Source organism: Leptopilina heterotoma, unplaced genomic scaffold (genome assembly GCF_015476425.1).
Source record: "Leptopilina heterotoma isolate Lh14 unplaced genomic scaffold, ASM1547642v1 Lhet_191, whole genome shotgun sequence".
NCBI lineage: Eukaryota > Metazoa > Arthropoda > Insecta > Hymenoptera > Figitidae > Leptopilina > Leptopilina heterotoma.
This window is the reverse complement of record NW_025110910.1, coordinates 1092489-1111252: the sequence shown is the minus strand read 5'-3', so window position 1 is coordinate 1111252 and position 18764 is coordinate 1092489. Positions and strand designations below refer to the sequence as shown.

Genomic DNA, 18764 nt, shown 5'->3' with positions numbered 1-18764 from the left:
TTAACTCAATGTTTCTGACGACTGAAAATTTCTATTAAATTCAATGTATATAATATGAAAACTAGAATTCTTTTCTAAACAGAATTCTTTAAGATAAATTTTAAAATTTGCTTTTTTATTTTTTTTATATTTTTTTATTTTTTATTTATTTATTTCCATATATTTGATTAAAAAATCCTTTCGTACAAAAGTACTAGAATAATGCTTAGAAAGAAAAATAAAAAAAAAATTTTTTTTATTTTTTTTTATACAATTCTCATGCGATTTTTTTATTTTTACTTGAAATTATAAATTTATAACCCACTTTTTGATGCGCGAATAATATTTCTCGCGCTTTAGTTTATCGTCATGCGAGCATCAGACAACGTTTTTCTTTCATCTCTTTCTCTTTGTCTCTCTCGCTCTCTCGCTCTTTGTATATATTCACCACGTGAGTGACTAGAGTTTACGACTCAGTAGCAAGTGAAATTACTTTTAGAATTTACATCTCGAGAGTATATTACAATCTCAACATGTGAAACGGAAGGGAGACAAGTCATTGTTTCACCGTATCAAAAGCGATTATATCAGACATTCGAGTGTGGAAACTGTATTCATTTTTTTTTTTTTTTTTTTTTTTTTTTTTTTTTTTTTGAAGCAAAAAACATTGAGAAATCACAACATTTTTACGTGTTAAAATCTATACTTTGTTTCATGCAATTTGCATAAAATTTGTATTTCTTCTGTTCTGTATATATTTATAGACGAAAATTTCTTAAATTCTTTCGAAAAATGTATTTTTACGTTTTACAGAATTGGAAATCATATTACTATATTAAAATTGTGATAATAAAAAATTTTTTATTTTATTTTTATAATATTTTTATTTTCTAAATATATTATAAATATTGTCAATTTCCAATGACTAAATTATTATTTTTCTCCGATAAATTCATTGGCAATCGTGAATTTCTTTAAAAAGCGAATGTAATAAGAAGCTTAATCAGCAGTAAATTGTACTCTATAAATCAATCAGTTACGAATCTTTCTCCTGTCCATTCATCAAATTAAGCTAATGTCGCACGTCACGAATTTCTCTTTATAGAATTCATGATCGCAATTTCATTAAAAGAAAAAGAAGAACAAAAAAGAAAAAAAAAGAAGAATTGATAGGAACACAAGAGGAGTTAAATGTATTTATTCGAATGTCTTTACGTTAACGAGACCAAACACTTTCGTTCATTTGGACATCATCCACTGTTCCGGTTCCAATTTTAGTGATGGCTAACACTTTCATTCGCGCCTCGGGCCATAAACGATAAATCATTCTCACTTTACTATTTTTTATTTTTATGTTTATAAATTTTTTTTAAATTCGAGAAAAATATTCCAATTTTACAGAGTTTTTGAGTTCAAGAATTTTTTCCGCACTGTTTTACCAATTTTGGTAAAAATTTAAAAAAAAAAAAAAATTGTTGCGAAAGTGTACTTTTCTTCACTGTTATTTTAATTCTTATTTTTGTGTTACTCACTATACGTTTGTGTGACTATTAATTATCGAATTAAAATGTCATCTTTTGGAGGCAAAACAGCATAAAAAATACTATTCCGTTATGCCAATGTCATTAACATCACATTCTAACTATTATAATGAACTATATCTCCCGTTGCTGGAAATTGCCATTGTAATTATTATCGCGTTAATAACTGTGTCAGTCCTTAATGACAATATTCTAGATATATTTCGTAATAGCAATTGTTAAAAAATTATAATCAATCCTTTTCAATGTCATAGTCATCGAAACGAAGAAAAAAAAAGTTTCGTTCTTTCTTCATTGCAGTGAAGAAAGATAGAACCAATTGCGGTTTATTAACAATTACAAAATTTTAAAATTAATTATTTACCAAAAGACAAATTAATTTTTACTCTCTTTTAATATTTTTAATCATCTGCCTACTCCTACTGAAGAAAACACTGAAAAAAAACGCTGAAGAAAACACTGAAAAAAACACTGAAGAAAACGCTGAAGAAAACACTGAAGAAAGCACTGAAGATAAGATTAGTTGATATTTCTTCAGTGTATTAATTTCAATATTATTCATTAGCAAATATATTATACAATCCCATTGACTATATCGTTGAATATGATCTCGAAATCATACACAGAAATTCCAAAAGCAAAGTTACCAGCTACTGGGCGCTATTAAATTAGAGAAACTTCACCGGCGGAGGAAACAGTTAAATTCCTCGGATTGAACATCAAAAAGTCGGTCAGTGTGAAATTTTCACTTGCCAATTAAAGAGGAGAATTATTGTAAAGAAATAATAATATTGAAGTGTTTGTTTTTCAAACTTTATTATTATTGATATTATCATAATAAAGAATCATCAGCAACATTAGTAGTATTTCAATGATACAGTTAAAAAGCATTAAAATTGCCGCGCATATTATGCGAGTATTATCGCAAGTCAAAGGAAAAAATTCGTTACTCAATTTACAGAACATATTTTCTTTCGATTTTATTCGCATTGTTTTGAATTTGAAATTTAGTAAAATTCAATTTTTTTCAAAAAGTATGGAATTTTTTTTTAATTATCTAAAGTTTTTAATTTCTAATAATTACTCTTCTGGATAAACAATTGGTTTATTTTTTGTTACAAAAAATAAACTAATTGTTTATTCAGAAAATTTTGAGTAATTATTATAACCTTTTTGCACCCTTTTGGAATTTGGAATTTTTCTTTTAAAGTTATGCTACTGGATTATACATAGACTGTTTGTCAATAATAACTATATCAACCCAGCAAGCAATCTTTTCGAAAAAAAATTATTACATAACACATTATAGCAATATAATAATAATTCAAAGATAAATTTCCCATTAAACGATATTGATAATGCAACGAAATATTGACAAATTTTCTAAGATATTTTAGTATTTTTATAGCATGTAAATTTTTTTCACCATGTTTTAAAAAGTATTTTTATATATGTGTATATTATAGAAAGTCGTTTTGGTGACTTGATAAAATTTTTAAGATGAATTTCGCAATTATCAATATATGTGCAATGAGATATTATTTATGAAAAAAAGGGGAAAAAAAAGGAACGAAACAGAACTAACTTGTAGTGTCTTGGAAATATACTTATTTATAGGTATAACCTAGACTTGAGAATAAATTCACTTTCAAACGGCCAAGTCAATGGAATCCACACTTTGAAAGTGAATGTGAACGCATTAGAATATATTAGGAAGGTGTTGAGACACTTGTAAGATTAACGGAAATAATTGATTTATAAATTGACTCATAAAGACGTAAAGAATTTCATCTTTCGAAATTCAACCTTGATTTCTAGTAGAAATATACTATTTATGCCTAATATAGGATTTTTTTAATTTAAGCAAATCAGAATCGTTGAATTCTGAAATTTACAAAAAGCATTTTTTTTATCGAATTTTGATGATCTGGCCTCGGGTTTAAAAATTCGAAATAAATAGGTATTCAAGGTTAATTTTATCACTACTACTACTAGTAGTAGGTATTATCGTCTCTATTCACCGTTGAGGCAAAATGTTGATTTCGTTTTCTATGAAATGAAAAAAAGAAAAATTCTAGGCTTTTCTCAGTTAAAAAAATAGTCGAGGATAGAAATTTAAAATTTGAACTTCTTTCAAGTGGAAAAATTTTATAAATTTTTTTGCCTTTATCCATTATCCACGCATTTGTCTTTCTTTTTGTTCGAGCTAGATGACGTAAATTTTCTGCAGTAGCAAAAATGATTATTCGACCGCAATTGTCTTTTTATAATCATGTTCGTTCGAGTGATGGATTTTAAAAAAATATTTTCACTTGCGAAATCGTGGATTGATTAGATATATTTTCCAAAAGTGATTGTCCGATTGCTGAACACTTCCTTTTCGAGTCCAATTTGCAAATCCAATTTTTATGCCAATCGATTGATTGTCAATAGAAACCTATTTACAATCAAACGATTGTCATAAAAATTGGATGATGATTTGTAAATAAATTTCTAATAGAATGATGGTTATGAGTAATTTGATGTCCTACTTGAACAACTAATTAGAATAAGTCTTTTGAACGCAAGAAAAAAAATTTTACAGGCAAATTATAATATTGTGGTCCATAAGAGAGAAAAGCCTCAAAACCACAAAAGAGACTCAATTGTATCTGAATTAGAGTGGAAAATAGTTATGTTGGTATTCACTGTCTTTGAATTTTTAGGATTCTTATCTGTTTTCAACCACCATCTGATGTCGTTTTCGTAAAATTCAAAATGGCGGTGAAACATTAAAAGTATAGATGAAAAAAAAATTTTCACTGTCTTTGGATTTTTAGGATTCTTATCAGTTTTCAACCACCATCTGATGTCATTTTCGTAAAATTCAATATGGCAAAAAAGAATTAAAAGTACAAATAAAAAAAAAATTTTAAACAAACTTTTTTTCATAATTAAACATGAAAATAAAACTAATGTCCCTTCCAAGACACTTTTTTATATTCCTGTTGTTATTAATTTCCATTTTAGTAATTTCTGTAATATAGAAATTAGTCGAACGAAAAAAGAGGAATATAAATACCTAACAAATTAAAAAGAAACTGACACTGTATATTGAAATATTACATATTTGTTGTTTTACATTAAGAGCGTAATTAATTCGCGGAAACTCGCTTTCTCGCTTTTCCCACTTGGATCGACGAGGTAACCTCGCTCGGTTGCGGGTTACATTCACCGGCCCTGAATTCTAGACGCGGCGACCTGCTATCGACAATGCTTGCACAATTATTTATATACACGAGGATCAATTGATCGGTATCGTGGCAAGCACCCTCTTTTGATTTTCATTTTTTTATTATTATTAAAAAAGCACATTTTCTTTTTTAAAAATTTTGATATTGTATTGAATCGAAATTAAAGGAAAATAAAAAATGTTAAATTTCATAAATCTCGTTTTTTTTTAATAATTCATATTTTTCGTTGCAAAACTTGTTATAACAACTAACAAGGAACAATAATTACTCTTGTAACAGAAACACAACTAGTTTTTTTACACTTCCTTATATTCAATTCGTTTACAAAATAATATATTTAATTAACACATTTCGTTTATAGAGAAGTTCGTTTTTTTTCTTTATTCGTCTTTTTTAAAGATGGTGGGCAAAAAAATTAAAATATGTCGTTTTCTATATATTTTTTTTAGTCCACTTTCAGAATGTACAAGAAAATTTAATTTTTTACTCAAAGGATAAAAGATTATTATTGTTTAAACCCTATAAAAAATAGAAGAAAATTCGATGTTTCTTCACTTTGAATTCTTGTTAATAAGCATTTTGTTTATAACAATTGTTTATAACTTTAATGAAGAATATTTAGAGGTTAATTTATGTTTTAAGATTTATTAACCCTATTAAAATAAAAGGTTAAGGAAAAACGATGTTTTTCCACCTTTAATTGTTATTAATGTGTATTTTGTTTATAACAATTGTTTATAACTTTATTGAAAAATATTTAGAAATTAATTTAAGCTTCAAGATTCGTTAATCCATTCAAAAAAAAAAAATAATAGATGAGAAAAACTATTTTTTTCACCTTGAATTGTTGTTAATATGCATTTTGTTTATAACAATTGTTTATAACTTTACTGAAAAATATTAAAAGGTAAATTTAAGCTTCAAAATTCATTAACTCTATATAAAAAAAAATAAAGTATGAAAAAACGATTTTTCTTCACCTTGAATTGTTGTTAATATGCATTTTGTTTATAACAATTGTTTATAACTTCAATGAAAAATATTAAATACCACTTTTAAGTTTTAAGATTCATTAATCCAATAGAAAAAAGCGTTGGAAAGAAAGACGACTTTTCACCTACACTTGTTGATAATTGGGAATTTGTTTATTATAATTTATAATTGTTTATAAAATTATTAAACAATTGTTATTAATAATTTTTTATCTCAAAGATTTATTAGCAGAACAAAAAAAAAATCCGTGGAAGAAGAAACTATTCTTTAAGCTTCTTTAATTGTTGTCAATTCTTAAATTGTTTATAAAATTATTTTAAAAAAATTTTTAAATAATAATGTTAAACAATTTTTCTCTTTAACATTCATTGCAATTATAAAAATAACAGCCTTTTGGAAAAAGAAATGCATATTTCAAATATTCACCACTCTCAAAATCATAATTTGTTTATTAAAATTTGTTTAAAATATTGTTAAATATTATTCGGTGGTAAAATTTTTTTTGATATTAATTTTGCTATTGAATTTATCCATTTGCAATAAAATCGCAAATTTATTTAATTAATTGTCTAATTAATAATAAATTTAATTAATTGAATTAATTTCTTTTAAAAGATGTAGTTGGTAGTTTTTTTCTAGTTGGTTTCAAAGTTGGGGAATGATTAATAAGTGGATGGTAAGAATTACCATACTGAAAATCAATTAGTCGGGATATGAATACTTATGAGAGGCATTGCATCTACAGCCAAGGTCTGGCTGCTTTTTTTTCATGCTTTCCATGCAGAAGGGCGGCTAAAGATCAATAACCTTTACATAGTGTCTGCACCGTCCTTGGTATAATTCGTTTCAGTTTTAAATTACACTTGTCAGATACCTGCTATTAAAGAAACATGATGATAGGTAAGTGTCTAGAGAGATTATTCCTCTGACGAAGATCCATTTCTTTCTAAACTTTCAAATAATTTCAATCCGAAAATTTTTTGATATCAGAAAATTATAATTTGCCAAACTTTTATTTGGCAATTTTATTTTATTATTTTTTTTTATTTTATTATTTTATTAGAGCAAAAAGTTGTTCTTTCTTAGTAGGAGAAACGAACGCATTAAGAATGTAGAGTAAAACGAAAATGTACGGTATATTTGAAGGTGCACCTACTATTTGAAATTGTCTCCAAGTTTATGAAAAAGAATATGGCTTTCTAAAAAAAAATCTCTTTGCCCATGGGATCTATATAATAGCATAAAACACACATTCGTGTCATTAATTAATTATAGTTGAAAAATTTCATAATAGGCATATAATTTCATGAATAAATCATGAGAAGAATCTTATATATTTCATTATTTGAAATAATGATACAAGAAGAATTTTTAACGGAATTCACACGGGAATGCCAACTTCGTGACCCGATTATAAAGCAAACAGAGATTTCAAATGCAATATCTTTCGAGAGGAAAAAGAAATGATGACAAGAAGGTAAAAGGAATCAATAAATGTTTTTTATTCTCCCCAGCTAGAGGCAATGTGTATGATTAATTGGTTAATCGGATTTATTGCTCATCTTGCTTCAAGATATGAAATTAATTTTTTTCTGCATTTAATTCATCAATTTTATGTTTGTATATGGTAAGGTAATTAACTCGGCAATGCAAATAGAACGAGTATTTGTACTGCAACGACGACGACGACAGTGTACAGCAAGGAACGAGGAAATGAAAGACATTTATTTCTAGTTACGGTTTATGGTTTCGCTCTGGATTTGAAGGCTATCAAGTCTCTGAACCACGCCTTTGCGATTGCCTTCTGTCTTATCTTGGCTCATTGTGTCCATTTTGTTCTCTGCAATAAAAGGTTATTATGTTCCTTTTAAATGCTCTTGTTTTTAGAGGCAATTAGAATTCTAAATTCTTTTTCTTTGGGTTCCAATAAGTGACCGCGAAGTTAAATTAACAAATTTGGAACTAATATTTACTGCAGGGGCAGAAATAACAGGGAATCGAATGAAAATTGTTTTGTTGTTCAGAAAAAGAAGATAAAATAAGTTTCATTAAATTCAAAGATAGTTGTAGTTGGATGACCCTAAAGAATTTTCAGAAATTTCAAATTCAAATCTTAAAATTTAATAACTTTCAAGAATATTATTATAAACATGAAGAAGTCAATCACTCCGAGTCTTCGATTTCTTCATTTTTTAAAAATAATTAACGATAATAACACAGGGTTAAAATTATTATTTTATATAAGAATATTGTAACTCCTAACTGCTTTGAAATTATTTCAATCATTTAAATTCAATGATTATTTTCTAGAATTTTTATCTAAAATTCTTCTTTAAATCAATTATTATAATTAAAAGAACGAAAAATTTAGATTTCCAACGATTTAAATTTGAAACCTTTGGAAAATTCAATTATTTCTAAAAATCCACACTATGCTTTTAATATTAATATTGTTACGTCACCGTAACCGTAATATGTAGAATAATAATTAATAATAATCATAATAATAATATTAATAATAATAATTATAATAAAAGTTAGTAACAAAGATTGTTATTTACATATTATTAATAATAATAATAGTAATAGTAACTATAAAATTAATTTATTAATTAATTTTATTAATATAGTAACTATAAATAATAATAGGTAAATATAACAAACAACAATAATAAACAATAATAAATTGTAATAATAAATATTAACAAATAATAATAAAATTGTAATAATAAATATTAGCAAATAATAACAAATTGTAGTATTATTATCTAAAATTTTAACAGAAATTCATTTTCATTTCATTAAAATCAATTTTTATTAGAAAATTCTACGAGAATTCAATTATTTAATTACAAAAATAAATAATTTATTCAATAATTGAATTTTATAATAATTTTTGAAAATAATTGGAAACTTTTTGAAGAATTTTATTAAAATTTAAAAAAAATAATTGAATTTCTGAGAATAATTTAAATAATAATTTATGAAAATAATTGAATTTATGCGTGATGAATTTTATTAACATTTTGTTTAAATAATTGAAATTTTGACAAAAAGTTTATTAAAAATTTTGACAATAATTTAATTCTTGAGAAGAATTTCGCTACCTATTTATAAAGATAATTTAATTATTAACGAGAATTTTAAAAAAAAAATTTGAAAATAATTTAATTTTTACAAAGTATTTTATTATTTTTCAAAAAAAATAATTGAATTCTTATGATAAATTTTGATATTTATCAAAATAATTGAATTTTGGAAAAGAATTTTATTAGTATTTCTTTAAATAATTGATTTTATGGAGAGAATTTTGTTGTTTAACTAGATAATTGAATTTTTTTGTAGAATTACTTAAAGATTGAATAATTGAATGTTTCTTAAATTTGAATTCTTTCGTCAAGTTTTAATAAAATTTTTAAGAATAATTGCATTTTTCGAGGAATTTATTTAAAATTGTATTAAGAATATTTTTAAATTCTGTCGTGAAAATAATTGAATTCCTAAACAAAATTTTATTTTTTCTGAAAATAATTGAATGTTTTCGTAGAATTTTATCAAAAATTTGTGTCAATAATTAAATTTTTTGATAAATAATTTTATGAAAATAGTGAATATTGAAAATTATTGAAATGCGAAGAACTTTTCATAGTAATTGAAATTTTCTAAAGAAGTTTATTTAAATTTTTTGAAAATAATTGAATTTTTGGCAAAAAATTTTGCTATTTATGAAAATAATTGAATTTTTAACAAAATATTCATTAAAATTTTTAATAATAATTAAATTCTTGTCATGAATGTTGTTATTTATAAAAATAATTGAAATAAGTGATAATTGAATTCTTGACGAAATATTCGTTAAAATTTTTAAAAATAATTGAATTCTTCGGATGAATGTTGTTATTTATAAAAATAATTAAATTTTGCAAAGAATTTTTTTTTTTAAATTCCTAAAAATAATTGAATTTTTTGTTAAGAATCTTGTTATTTATCAAAGATAATTGCATTAAATCTTTTGAAATAATTAAATAATTTTAAAATTGAGACCACAACTAGTATAGAATTGTATTCAAAGTTATTAATTTTAAATATTGTATATATGTAAATATAAATAGTGAAATGAAGACATTTCCTCACGTATTATGTGAGTACACCTTGAATTATTATGTTCTGTTTCTATTGCACTATAATGATACATTCGTAAACTTATTTCAATAATTAGAATGTCAAAAAAGAACTTTTTTAAAGAAAAGACATGTTGCAGATTGACCTCGATGTCTCACGCATCGTTTATCGTATCGATTTCACTTTCAATAAGTGCCACGATTTTGCAACTGACTCAATGACGTAAAATTTCTAATTCACTCAATTCCTTAATCTTTATAACTTTCTCTGAAATTTTATACAATCAAATTAATATTAAAATTTGTTAATTTTTTTATTTTCCGCATATTTCACTGAAGTTGAAAAAATTCTTTTCAATTTTGGTTTTTTACTCGCCTCTAGGGATTAATTTTGCCAAAAACTACAATTGAGGGCTCGGATCGAAGAACGACGCTTCGCAATGTTCTGTGCGTTTACAAGCGTCGGTTCTTCGATCCGAGCCCTCAATTTGACTCTATAAAAAAATTTCTAAATTCTAAATTCAATATTGAGAATTTGGATTAAAATCATAAAAAAAATTTAATTTCTTTTCTACTGTGAAGATTTTTGTTTGGTAATTAAAAGAACAATTAAACCTTTTAGGGGAAGAGAATTTATTTCTAGAAAACAAAGAGTATCCCGTGTGTTCAGAAAGTGAAAATGTGGAGATTTTAAAAAAATGGAAGCAATGTTGATTATAACTCTCTATTTTTATTTAAAAATATGGGTCCAGGTAATTTACAGTGCATACGAGGAAGCAAATAATGTTGCGGCTCCTAATATATCGAATAAAGTACCAACTTATATGGTTAGGCGTCGATCTCGTTATGCATCGCGAACAATTATTCAGCCATGAAGGAAAACGTCGGAAGAAGAAGCGGTAAACTGTCGACGAGAGAAATGTGTCTGGTCTAACTAAATTAAACCAATGAGCGAAACGTAAAACCAATAACCTTTTCTTTCACTTTCGAAATGTTACGATATTTACAATGTTCATTTCAGATCGAAACCTGATCCACATAATTTTTATTTTATTCCCCGTGCATTTCTATTTATCTCCAATGGGGAATCTAAACGAAAATTATATCTGCAAGTTTTCTATATGCTTAGATAAATTTTATATTTTAAAATTATTACCTGAATTCTTGCAATTTCAAGTTGTTTCAAGTCCTGCAAATTTTATATTTTGGTTAGGTTTGCTTTGCGTTCTTTATTTTCTATAAAACAGGAGGTTTCTCAGATTTGCACCTGTTTTTGTTTCCTAATCAAGGTCAATTGACAAAGATTTTCAACACATTTCAAGAAATGCATACTTCCGGCAAATGTAGAGACAATGGAACCCCGTATAGCGCTAACGATTCGAGTCAGGGCAACGAGATATCACAAAAGTGGAAAAGAAATAAAAAGTTTTGCACGCAAACACATCTTTAGCGGAAAGTGTTTCACCTTGACACAAAAATAATGATGAATACTGATGCTTATATAGTTTAATTAGTTTCATGGACTACTGACAATTAAGAAGACCATAAAACAAGTAAAGAAAATAATTTAAAAATTTTAATTTACCTATGATTTCAGGAACAATATTTTAAATATTAATCAAATTAGTTTTTTTGACCAAAGGGTGAAGTTTAAAAATTGAGTAAAGTATTTTCGAAGAGCCCAAAAATAATAAAGCAATTCGCCTGAAAATAGAAGAAAATTGATGATTTTTAAAAAATTTGTGTTTTTGGTGCCAAAACTAGTGGTCAAAGTAGTTTTTTCTACCAAAGGGTGAAGTTTAAAAGTCAAGTAAAGTATTTTTGAAGAGCCCAAAAATATTAAAGCAATTCGCCTTAAAATAGAAGAAAATCGTTGAATTTTAAGAATTTTCGATTTTTGGTGTCAAAATTATTGGTCAAAGTAGTTTTTGTTACCAAAGGTTGAAGTTTAGTAATCAAGTAAAGTATTTTTCAAGAGCCCAAAAACAATAAAGCAATTTGCCTGAAAATAGAAGAAAATTGATGATTTTTAAAAAATGTGGGTTTTTGGTGTCAAAACTAGGGGTCAAAGTAGTTTTTTTTGACCAAAGGGTGAAGTTTAAAAGTCAAGTAAAGTATTTTTGAAGAGCACAAAAATATTAAAGCAATTGGCCTTAAAATAGAAGAAAATTGATGATTTTTAAAAAATTTGGGTTTTTGGCGTCAAAAATAGCTTTTTTGACTAAAGGTTGAAGTTTAAAAGACGGGTAAAATATTTTTGAAGAGCCAAAAAATATTTAAGCAATTTGCCTAAAAAGAGACGAAAATTGTTGAATATTAAGAATTATAGAATTTATCTCAGATTTACTAATTAAAAAAATTCAACTAATTTTTTTCTTCACTGGCTTAGTTAACCCCCTAAATATGATTCTCAAATAGTCTGATATTGACGATTGTTCTAAATTAAAAATATCAAAAATAGTAATTTTACTTCCGACATTTTGGATCCGCCATTTTGAATTTCATCCCTAGAATTAGAAAAAGTAGAAAATTATCATATAGACGAAATTATAGGAAATGGAATAAGAACGTCTATTATAAAAAAGATGAATTAAAAAATTTAAAAATGAAGGATGGCTTAATAGAACTAAAATGTCTTGATTTAGTCCTGACAATGTCTCGCCCGGTATTACGCGATACATTTATATAACATCAAACATTATCCTTGCATTATATGGTTAGTAGCATGGTGACAGTGCAGAGAAAGTTATACACTATCTGCACCCATATGCTTAAGGCAATTCATCTGAATTATTGATATCAAAAATTTTCTTCATTACTAAAAGTCCAATTAGAAAAAAGAGATTTTCGATTTTTTTTTCTTATTTAATGAAAATATATTGTAAAATACGTAATTTACTAAAATATTTTTAATTTGTAAATTTAAAAGTACAAATTACAAGTAACAATTATAAAATAAACCGAAAAGTAGTAAATTTCACTCTTTCTTCACTGCTGACTTTTCTTCAATGTTACAAATAGGTAAATTGTTAGCTGAAGAAAGGTGACTGAATTTTAGATTTGTGAATATTTCGTTGCATAAAATATAACGAAAAATTGTTTTTTCCTTACATTAAACCGAAAAGTAGTAAATTTCACTCTTTCTTCACTGATGACTTTTCTTCACTTCTTAGGTAAATTGTTAGCTGAAGAAAGGTGACTGAATTTTAGATAATATTTTATTGCATAGATTAAACAAGAAAAATTGTTTTTTTACATAAAAAATATGTAGTTTCCTAGAAACTGAAAATACTGGCCTCTTTAGTAAGACACGCTTCGCTATGTTCAGCCATGCTCCAGTAACATATCGACTCCTTGCCAGAGGCTCTTTATATACGTGAATTCTTTTGCTTCACTCACAACTTTCGAATTCATCGTTGAAATTCATCCAAGTATGCACGCGTATCTTTCAATTTGTGTTTATGAAACGGAAACCAGTTATGCTAAAGGCATGTGTATTTGATAATGTAAAATCATATCACAAATATCTTTGTCACTGTTATGTCATTTTTTTCTTTACATAAAACTTAATAATATAAAAGCTACTTTATATATTAATAGAAATAATTCTACACGATAATGAAGAATGTCTAATTTACTAAAGTTTTCACTTTTTAATGTGCCTTTCCTTGACTTTTACAAAAATATTCTAATAAAAAATAAAAACAATTTAAATTCAAAACATTGTTTAAATTCTAATATTTCCACCTTGTTACAGGCAACTTAGACTTTACATTTACAATTTACATTATTTACTTTACATTTAGAAAATTTAATTATGAAGCAAACTTTATATTTTAAAAATCTAAGATTTTTGACTCTTCAAAATCCGCCATATTGAAATCGCCATTTTGAATTTTGAAAATTCAGTTCGGTGTTTGGATTCGGGACAAGATCTCTAATAATTATTCGAATTCTCATACTTTCACCGCAGAATTCCTAGCGTGGACTTTCAAGTGACACATGTGAAAATAAACATATAATTACAAGAAAATTAAATCAATTAGCATAAATTATAACGAACAAGTATAAAATTCAATAAGTGCGAGTGCGACTAAAAATAATTAAATTTAATTGAAATTAAATAAGAATTAAAAGTGTTTTTCTTTATAAATAGAATATATAATTACTTACAGTGAATTAGTGATTGATAGAAGGAGAAAAAAAAATAAAAGTGATCACATAAGTAATAACAAATGATTACAAACTGATTTATGAGGATGAAGAAAAAAATTGAATGCTTCATCACTTATATGATGAGATATTTCATTAGGTTTTTCAAAAAGTGTTATTAACTTCACCTCTAATTAAGTCGAGAAGTCATTAATTATAGAATAAAAAAAACTTTCACTATTAAAGCAGGAAATCAATCAAATAAGTAAAACTATATCCAATAACGTCTCTCATAGAGGAAGAAAGTAGAGAATTCAGCTTTCGAGAGTCACAAAGGGCTGACCTCGCTATATAAACTTGTGGCACTCCACATGCTCGATTCTCTCATTACGTCTCTGCTTACGGTACATTATGTTATATGTTACGACACGAGTAACGGTTACCTGTGACCGCTAAAGGTCACCGGAAGTGATGCCGCATCTGTAACTGGTCGCGTGATCAATCGGAAGGTGTATATATGTATATAATTCAAAGACCTTTCTCCGCAATTACATTCAAATGCAATTTTCACAAATTTTATATTCTAACTCTTCGTGATTTTTAAGAGTATAAGATTTCGCGATTTTTTTTGTAAACCGATGCGATTTAATGACGATTTTCGAATTTTAGAATAGTCGAAGGAAATATTAGATAACAAGACCTTAGAATTCAAAAAATTACTTAAGGTTCCAGGGATTATATTGATTTTTTCAAGTAAAAAGAATTAAAATTCCCTTTCTTCACCTTTAATAATAGGTGAAAAAAGGTGAAGAAAGAAGAAGAAAGAATAGGTGAAGAAAGGTAAAGATTAAAATTCCCTTTCTTCACCTTTAATAATAGGTGAAAAAAGGTGAAGAAAGAAGAAGAAAGAATAGGTGAAGAAAGATGAAGATAAAAATTCCCTTTCTTCACCTGTAATATAGGTAAAGAAAGGGCATTTTAATTAAGAATTTCAAACAAACAAAAATTAAAATTCCCTTTCTTCACCTATAATAATAGGTGAAGAAAGGTAAAGAAAGAAGAAGAAAGAATAGGTAAGGAAAGGTGAAGATTAAAATTCCCTTTCTTCACCTGTAATAATAGGTGAAGATAAAAATGCCCTTTCTTCACCTTTAATAATAGGTAAAGAAAGGGTATTTTAATTACAAATTTCAAAAAAAGAATTAAAATTCCTTTTCTTCACTTATAATAATAGGTGAAGAAAGGTGTAGATTACAAAAGGTGATTCAAATTATTAATTAATTAAAATTTAAATTAATTAAATTAATTTAAATTAATAAATAATAAAGGTGTAGATTCTCTTTCTTCACCTGTAATATTAGATGAAGATGAAAAGTCCCTTTCTTCACCTGTAATAATAGGTGAAGATGAAAATTCCCTTTCTTCACCTGTAATAATAGGTAAAGAAAGGGCATTTTAATTAAAAAATTTTTAAAATTTAAAAAAAAGAATCATAATTCCCTTTCTTTACCTATAATAATAGGTGAAGAAAGGTGAAGATTAAAATTCTCTTTCTTCACTTGTAATAATAGGTGAAGTAAGGGGATTTTAATTAAAAATTAAAAAAAAAGAATAAAAATTCCCTTTCTTCACCTATAATAATAGGTGAAGAAAGGGTATTTTAATTTTTTAAAAGAGGACTCAGATTAAAAGAAAGGGATTTTTCACCTTAGAAAATTAAAGGCGATAGAGTAAAAAAAATCCTTTTTAGAATTTTAGAATTCTATTTCTAATTTTTAGAATTGTAAATTCTAATTTTTAGAATTATTTTCGAAACAAATTATTTGAATAATTTTCAAATATTTCTTCAAGATTTCAATATTATTTGAATTAGAAAATTCAATTTGTTATAGAAATTGCAAACCTAAATTTTCATAATTGTTTTTAAAGTTTTTAGGGGGAGAAAAACTTATTTTTTAAAAATTCATACTATTCCCATTCTATTTAAAAAAAAGGTCCAAATAAAAAAAATTCTTTATTAGAAAAACTTTTTTATTTTTAAATAGAAAAATCAAAATTTATTCATCGATATTTTTCAGTACAGAAAAGAATAAAACAATTTTTCCCGAATTTGCATGAAATGTAATCTAATGATACAGAAACTGATTTTATTCTAGTAAATATAATAATAGAAAAACATTTTAATTTTAAGTTTCAAAACAAATAAATTTGTTAGATTTGTGAAATCTACATCAGTAAAAGAATTTGTAATTTAACCGAAGTAGATTTAAATAACAGAAGAACTAAAAGAAGAAAAAGAAGAATTTCAATCAAATTCTTTATAATTTTTATCGTTTATAATTTATAAATTAACCGAAGTAAATTTAAATAACAGAAGAACTTAAAGAAGAAGAATTTAAATCAAATTTAAATTTCAAAATAAAAAAAGGTTTTCGATATTTGAAATCGTTCTTACATATCTTCGTACGATCTCCAGAATTTTATTATTGTGTTCCGCATTTGTGTCGAATTTCGAACCTCATCATCACTGGAACCAGTCGAATCCTCATCATCATCATCGTCTCTATTCCTCTTCAATCCTCGTTTAACATTTAATTTCAAATTCCGTTTATAGTTAGGAAATAGTCGACAATAATTTCCTTCGTTAAATTCGGAGACAATATTTTCGTTCTCCATATATTCGGCCAATTTTTCTTCACTGGCGAACAGAAAATCATAATAACTCAAACCATCGATAATTTTCGTTTTCTTCAACTTCTTCAATTCATTTTTACATCTTGTATAGTACGGTTTGACAAATGTCGACTCGAGTATTTTTCTATTCTGCTGAATGATCCTTGTGCCGAGCTCTTCCATTCTGACAAGTTCTCGGGTCAATAGTTGAGCTACCATTCGATTCGGAACTGGATCACGAACTGTGTTGAAACCCCCATCATCGGCGTAGTGACTTATATATTGCACTACGTTATAAGTGTACGTATTGTGAGTGAGATTGTAGATCTTTCGATTCTCGTATTCTCGTTTTCGATCCGCTTCACGTTCGGCGAGTCTTTCTTCACTGATTCGACGGTCGAAATCGTCGACATGGGCCGTGAATGAAAATAGTCTTTGAATCCTGTCCAAACGTTTTAGTAAATTACTGATCGAATATTCGAGAGGGGTTTTATTGTTTCCATCAGCGACGTTCGGATTCGCGCCGTGTTTCAGAAGAATATGAACCGAGTGGGCCATTCCCTTGCTCGCGGCATAGTGAAGAACTGTTCCTCGCTTTCCCGTTGACCATCCATTCGGATTGGCGCCAAATTTCAAAAAGTAACTGAAAAGTTTGTTCAACTCGATCCACTCCATCTTATCGTATTTGTAGTAAGAAAATTTGTTCAAATAATTATCGTGCAACCATTTCAGACAATAGCCAAGAATTTGTTTTCCATTATCTACAGTACAATTGACATCGGCTCCAGCTTTCAGGAGAATTTTAGCAAGTGCCAAATTACCCCCATGGCAAGTCAGACTCAGTGGCGTTAAATCATTACAACTTTTGGGATTTAAATCAATGCCTTCTTGATCTAATACATTTTTTATAATATTCTCATTGCCGGATTTTATCGCCAGATGCAAAACTGACGATCCGGCAATAGAGAACGAATTTGATTTGGCTGTTAAATCGTAGTATTTGAAGGTGCCAAAATTTAAAATGTTTTTCGAAGAATTTCCACCTTTCTTGTTGTTCGCCATAAAATCCTTCAGTTTCTCCTCCTCTACCGCTAACAATTTTGCATTAATATTGGCACCTTTTTTTAAAAGTGTGTCCACCAATTTTCCATCTTTTGTGAAGACCGCAGCGATGAGGGGAGAACAAAAATAATTTATTTCTTCTCTGAAAAATAAAGGGAATTTTCATGTAAAATTAGAATAAAAAGTGAGTGGAAAATTTTATAATAAAAAATAATTCTTTTCTTCACTGAAAAATAAAAAATAATAATCTTTTTCTTTACTGAAAAAGAAAGCAATTTTCTTGTAAAAATAGAATAAAATGTGACTAAAAAATTTTATAAAAAATAATCCTTTTCTTCAGTTAAAAATAAAGGAAAGTTTCTTGTAAAATTAGAATAAAAAGTGACTAAAAAATTTTATAATAAAAAATAATCCTTTTCTTCACTGAAAAAGAAAGAAACTGTCTTGTAAAATTAGAATAAAAAGTGACTTAAAAAGTTTGTAAAAAATAATCTTTTTCTTCAGTGAAAAATAAAGGAAATTTTCTTGTAAAATTAGAATAAAAAGTGGCTAAAAATTTTGTAGTAAATAAATAAAGTCGAGATATGTGATCGTTAAGTGCCTTCAATCACAATAAAACAAAAAATTGTAAATAATTATTTATGATAATTGTAACTAACATTAAAAAAACCCATTGTTAGATAAAAAAAAATTTCTCTTTTTAATGAAAATTTACTATTTTTCAAAAAATATAATTTTTCTAAAAATTCATCAAAACTACGATTATCTTTCAAAATTATTTTTAAATTATTTGCGAAATCTTTAAATTGTTTTAATAAAATATTCAAAAACAAAAATAAAATATTCAGTTTTTAAAATTACTTTCAGGAATTCAATTACTTTGAAAAAATTTTTAATTACAATTATTCAGAAAAATAAATTTTTTTTTTATTTTTTCAAAATTTAATTATTTTAAAAATTTTTTAAATAAAATTAGGTATTTATGACCAATGATTTTTAAAGTAAAATCA

General features: G+C 26.1%; 2 protein-coding genes across 4 annotated transcripts in view; one reads left to right on the top strand and one right to left on the bottom strand.

Annotated features, from left to right (window-relative positions):
• LOC122500803 (zinc finger CCCH domain-containing protein 13) overlaps positions 1-18764 on the top strand; it is a 46769-nt gene that overhangs the window by 3706 nt on the left and 24299 nt on the right. The gene's annotated exons all lie outside the window — the stretch shown is intronic.
• LOC122500804 (putative ankyrin repeat protein RF_0381) overlaps positions 16129-18764 on the bottom strand; it is a 28826-nt gene continuing 26190 nt past the window's right edge. For all 3 annotated transcript variants that reach the window (XM_043609905.1, XM_043609906.1, XM_043609907.1), the window contains one exon: positions 16129-17896. In XM_043609905.1, coding sequence (XP_043465840.1) covers positions 16471-17896 — 1426 coding nt within the window. In that variant the 3' untranslated portion in view covers positions 16129-16470. The remainder of the gene's footprint in view (positions 17897-18764) is intronic.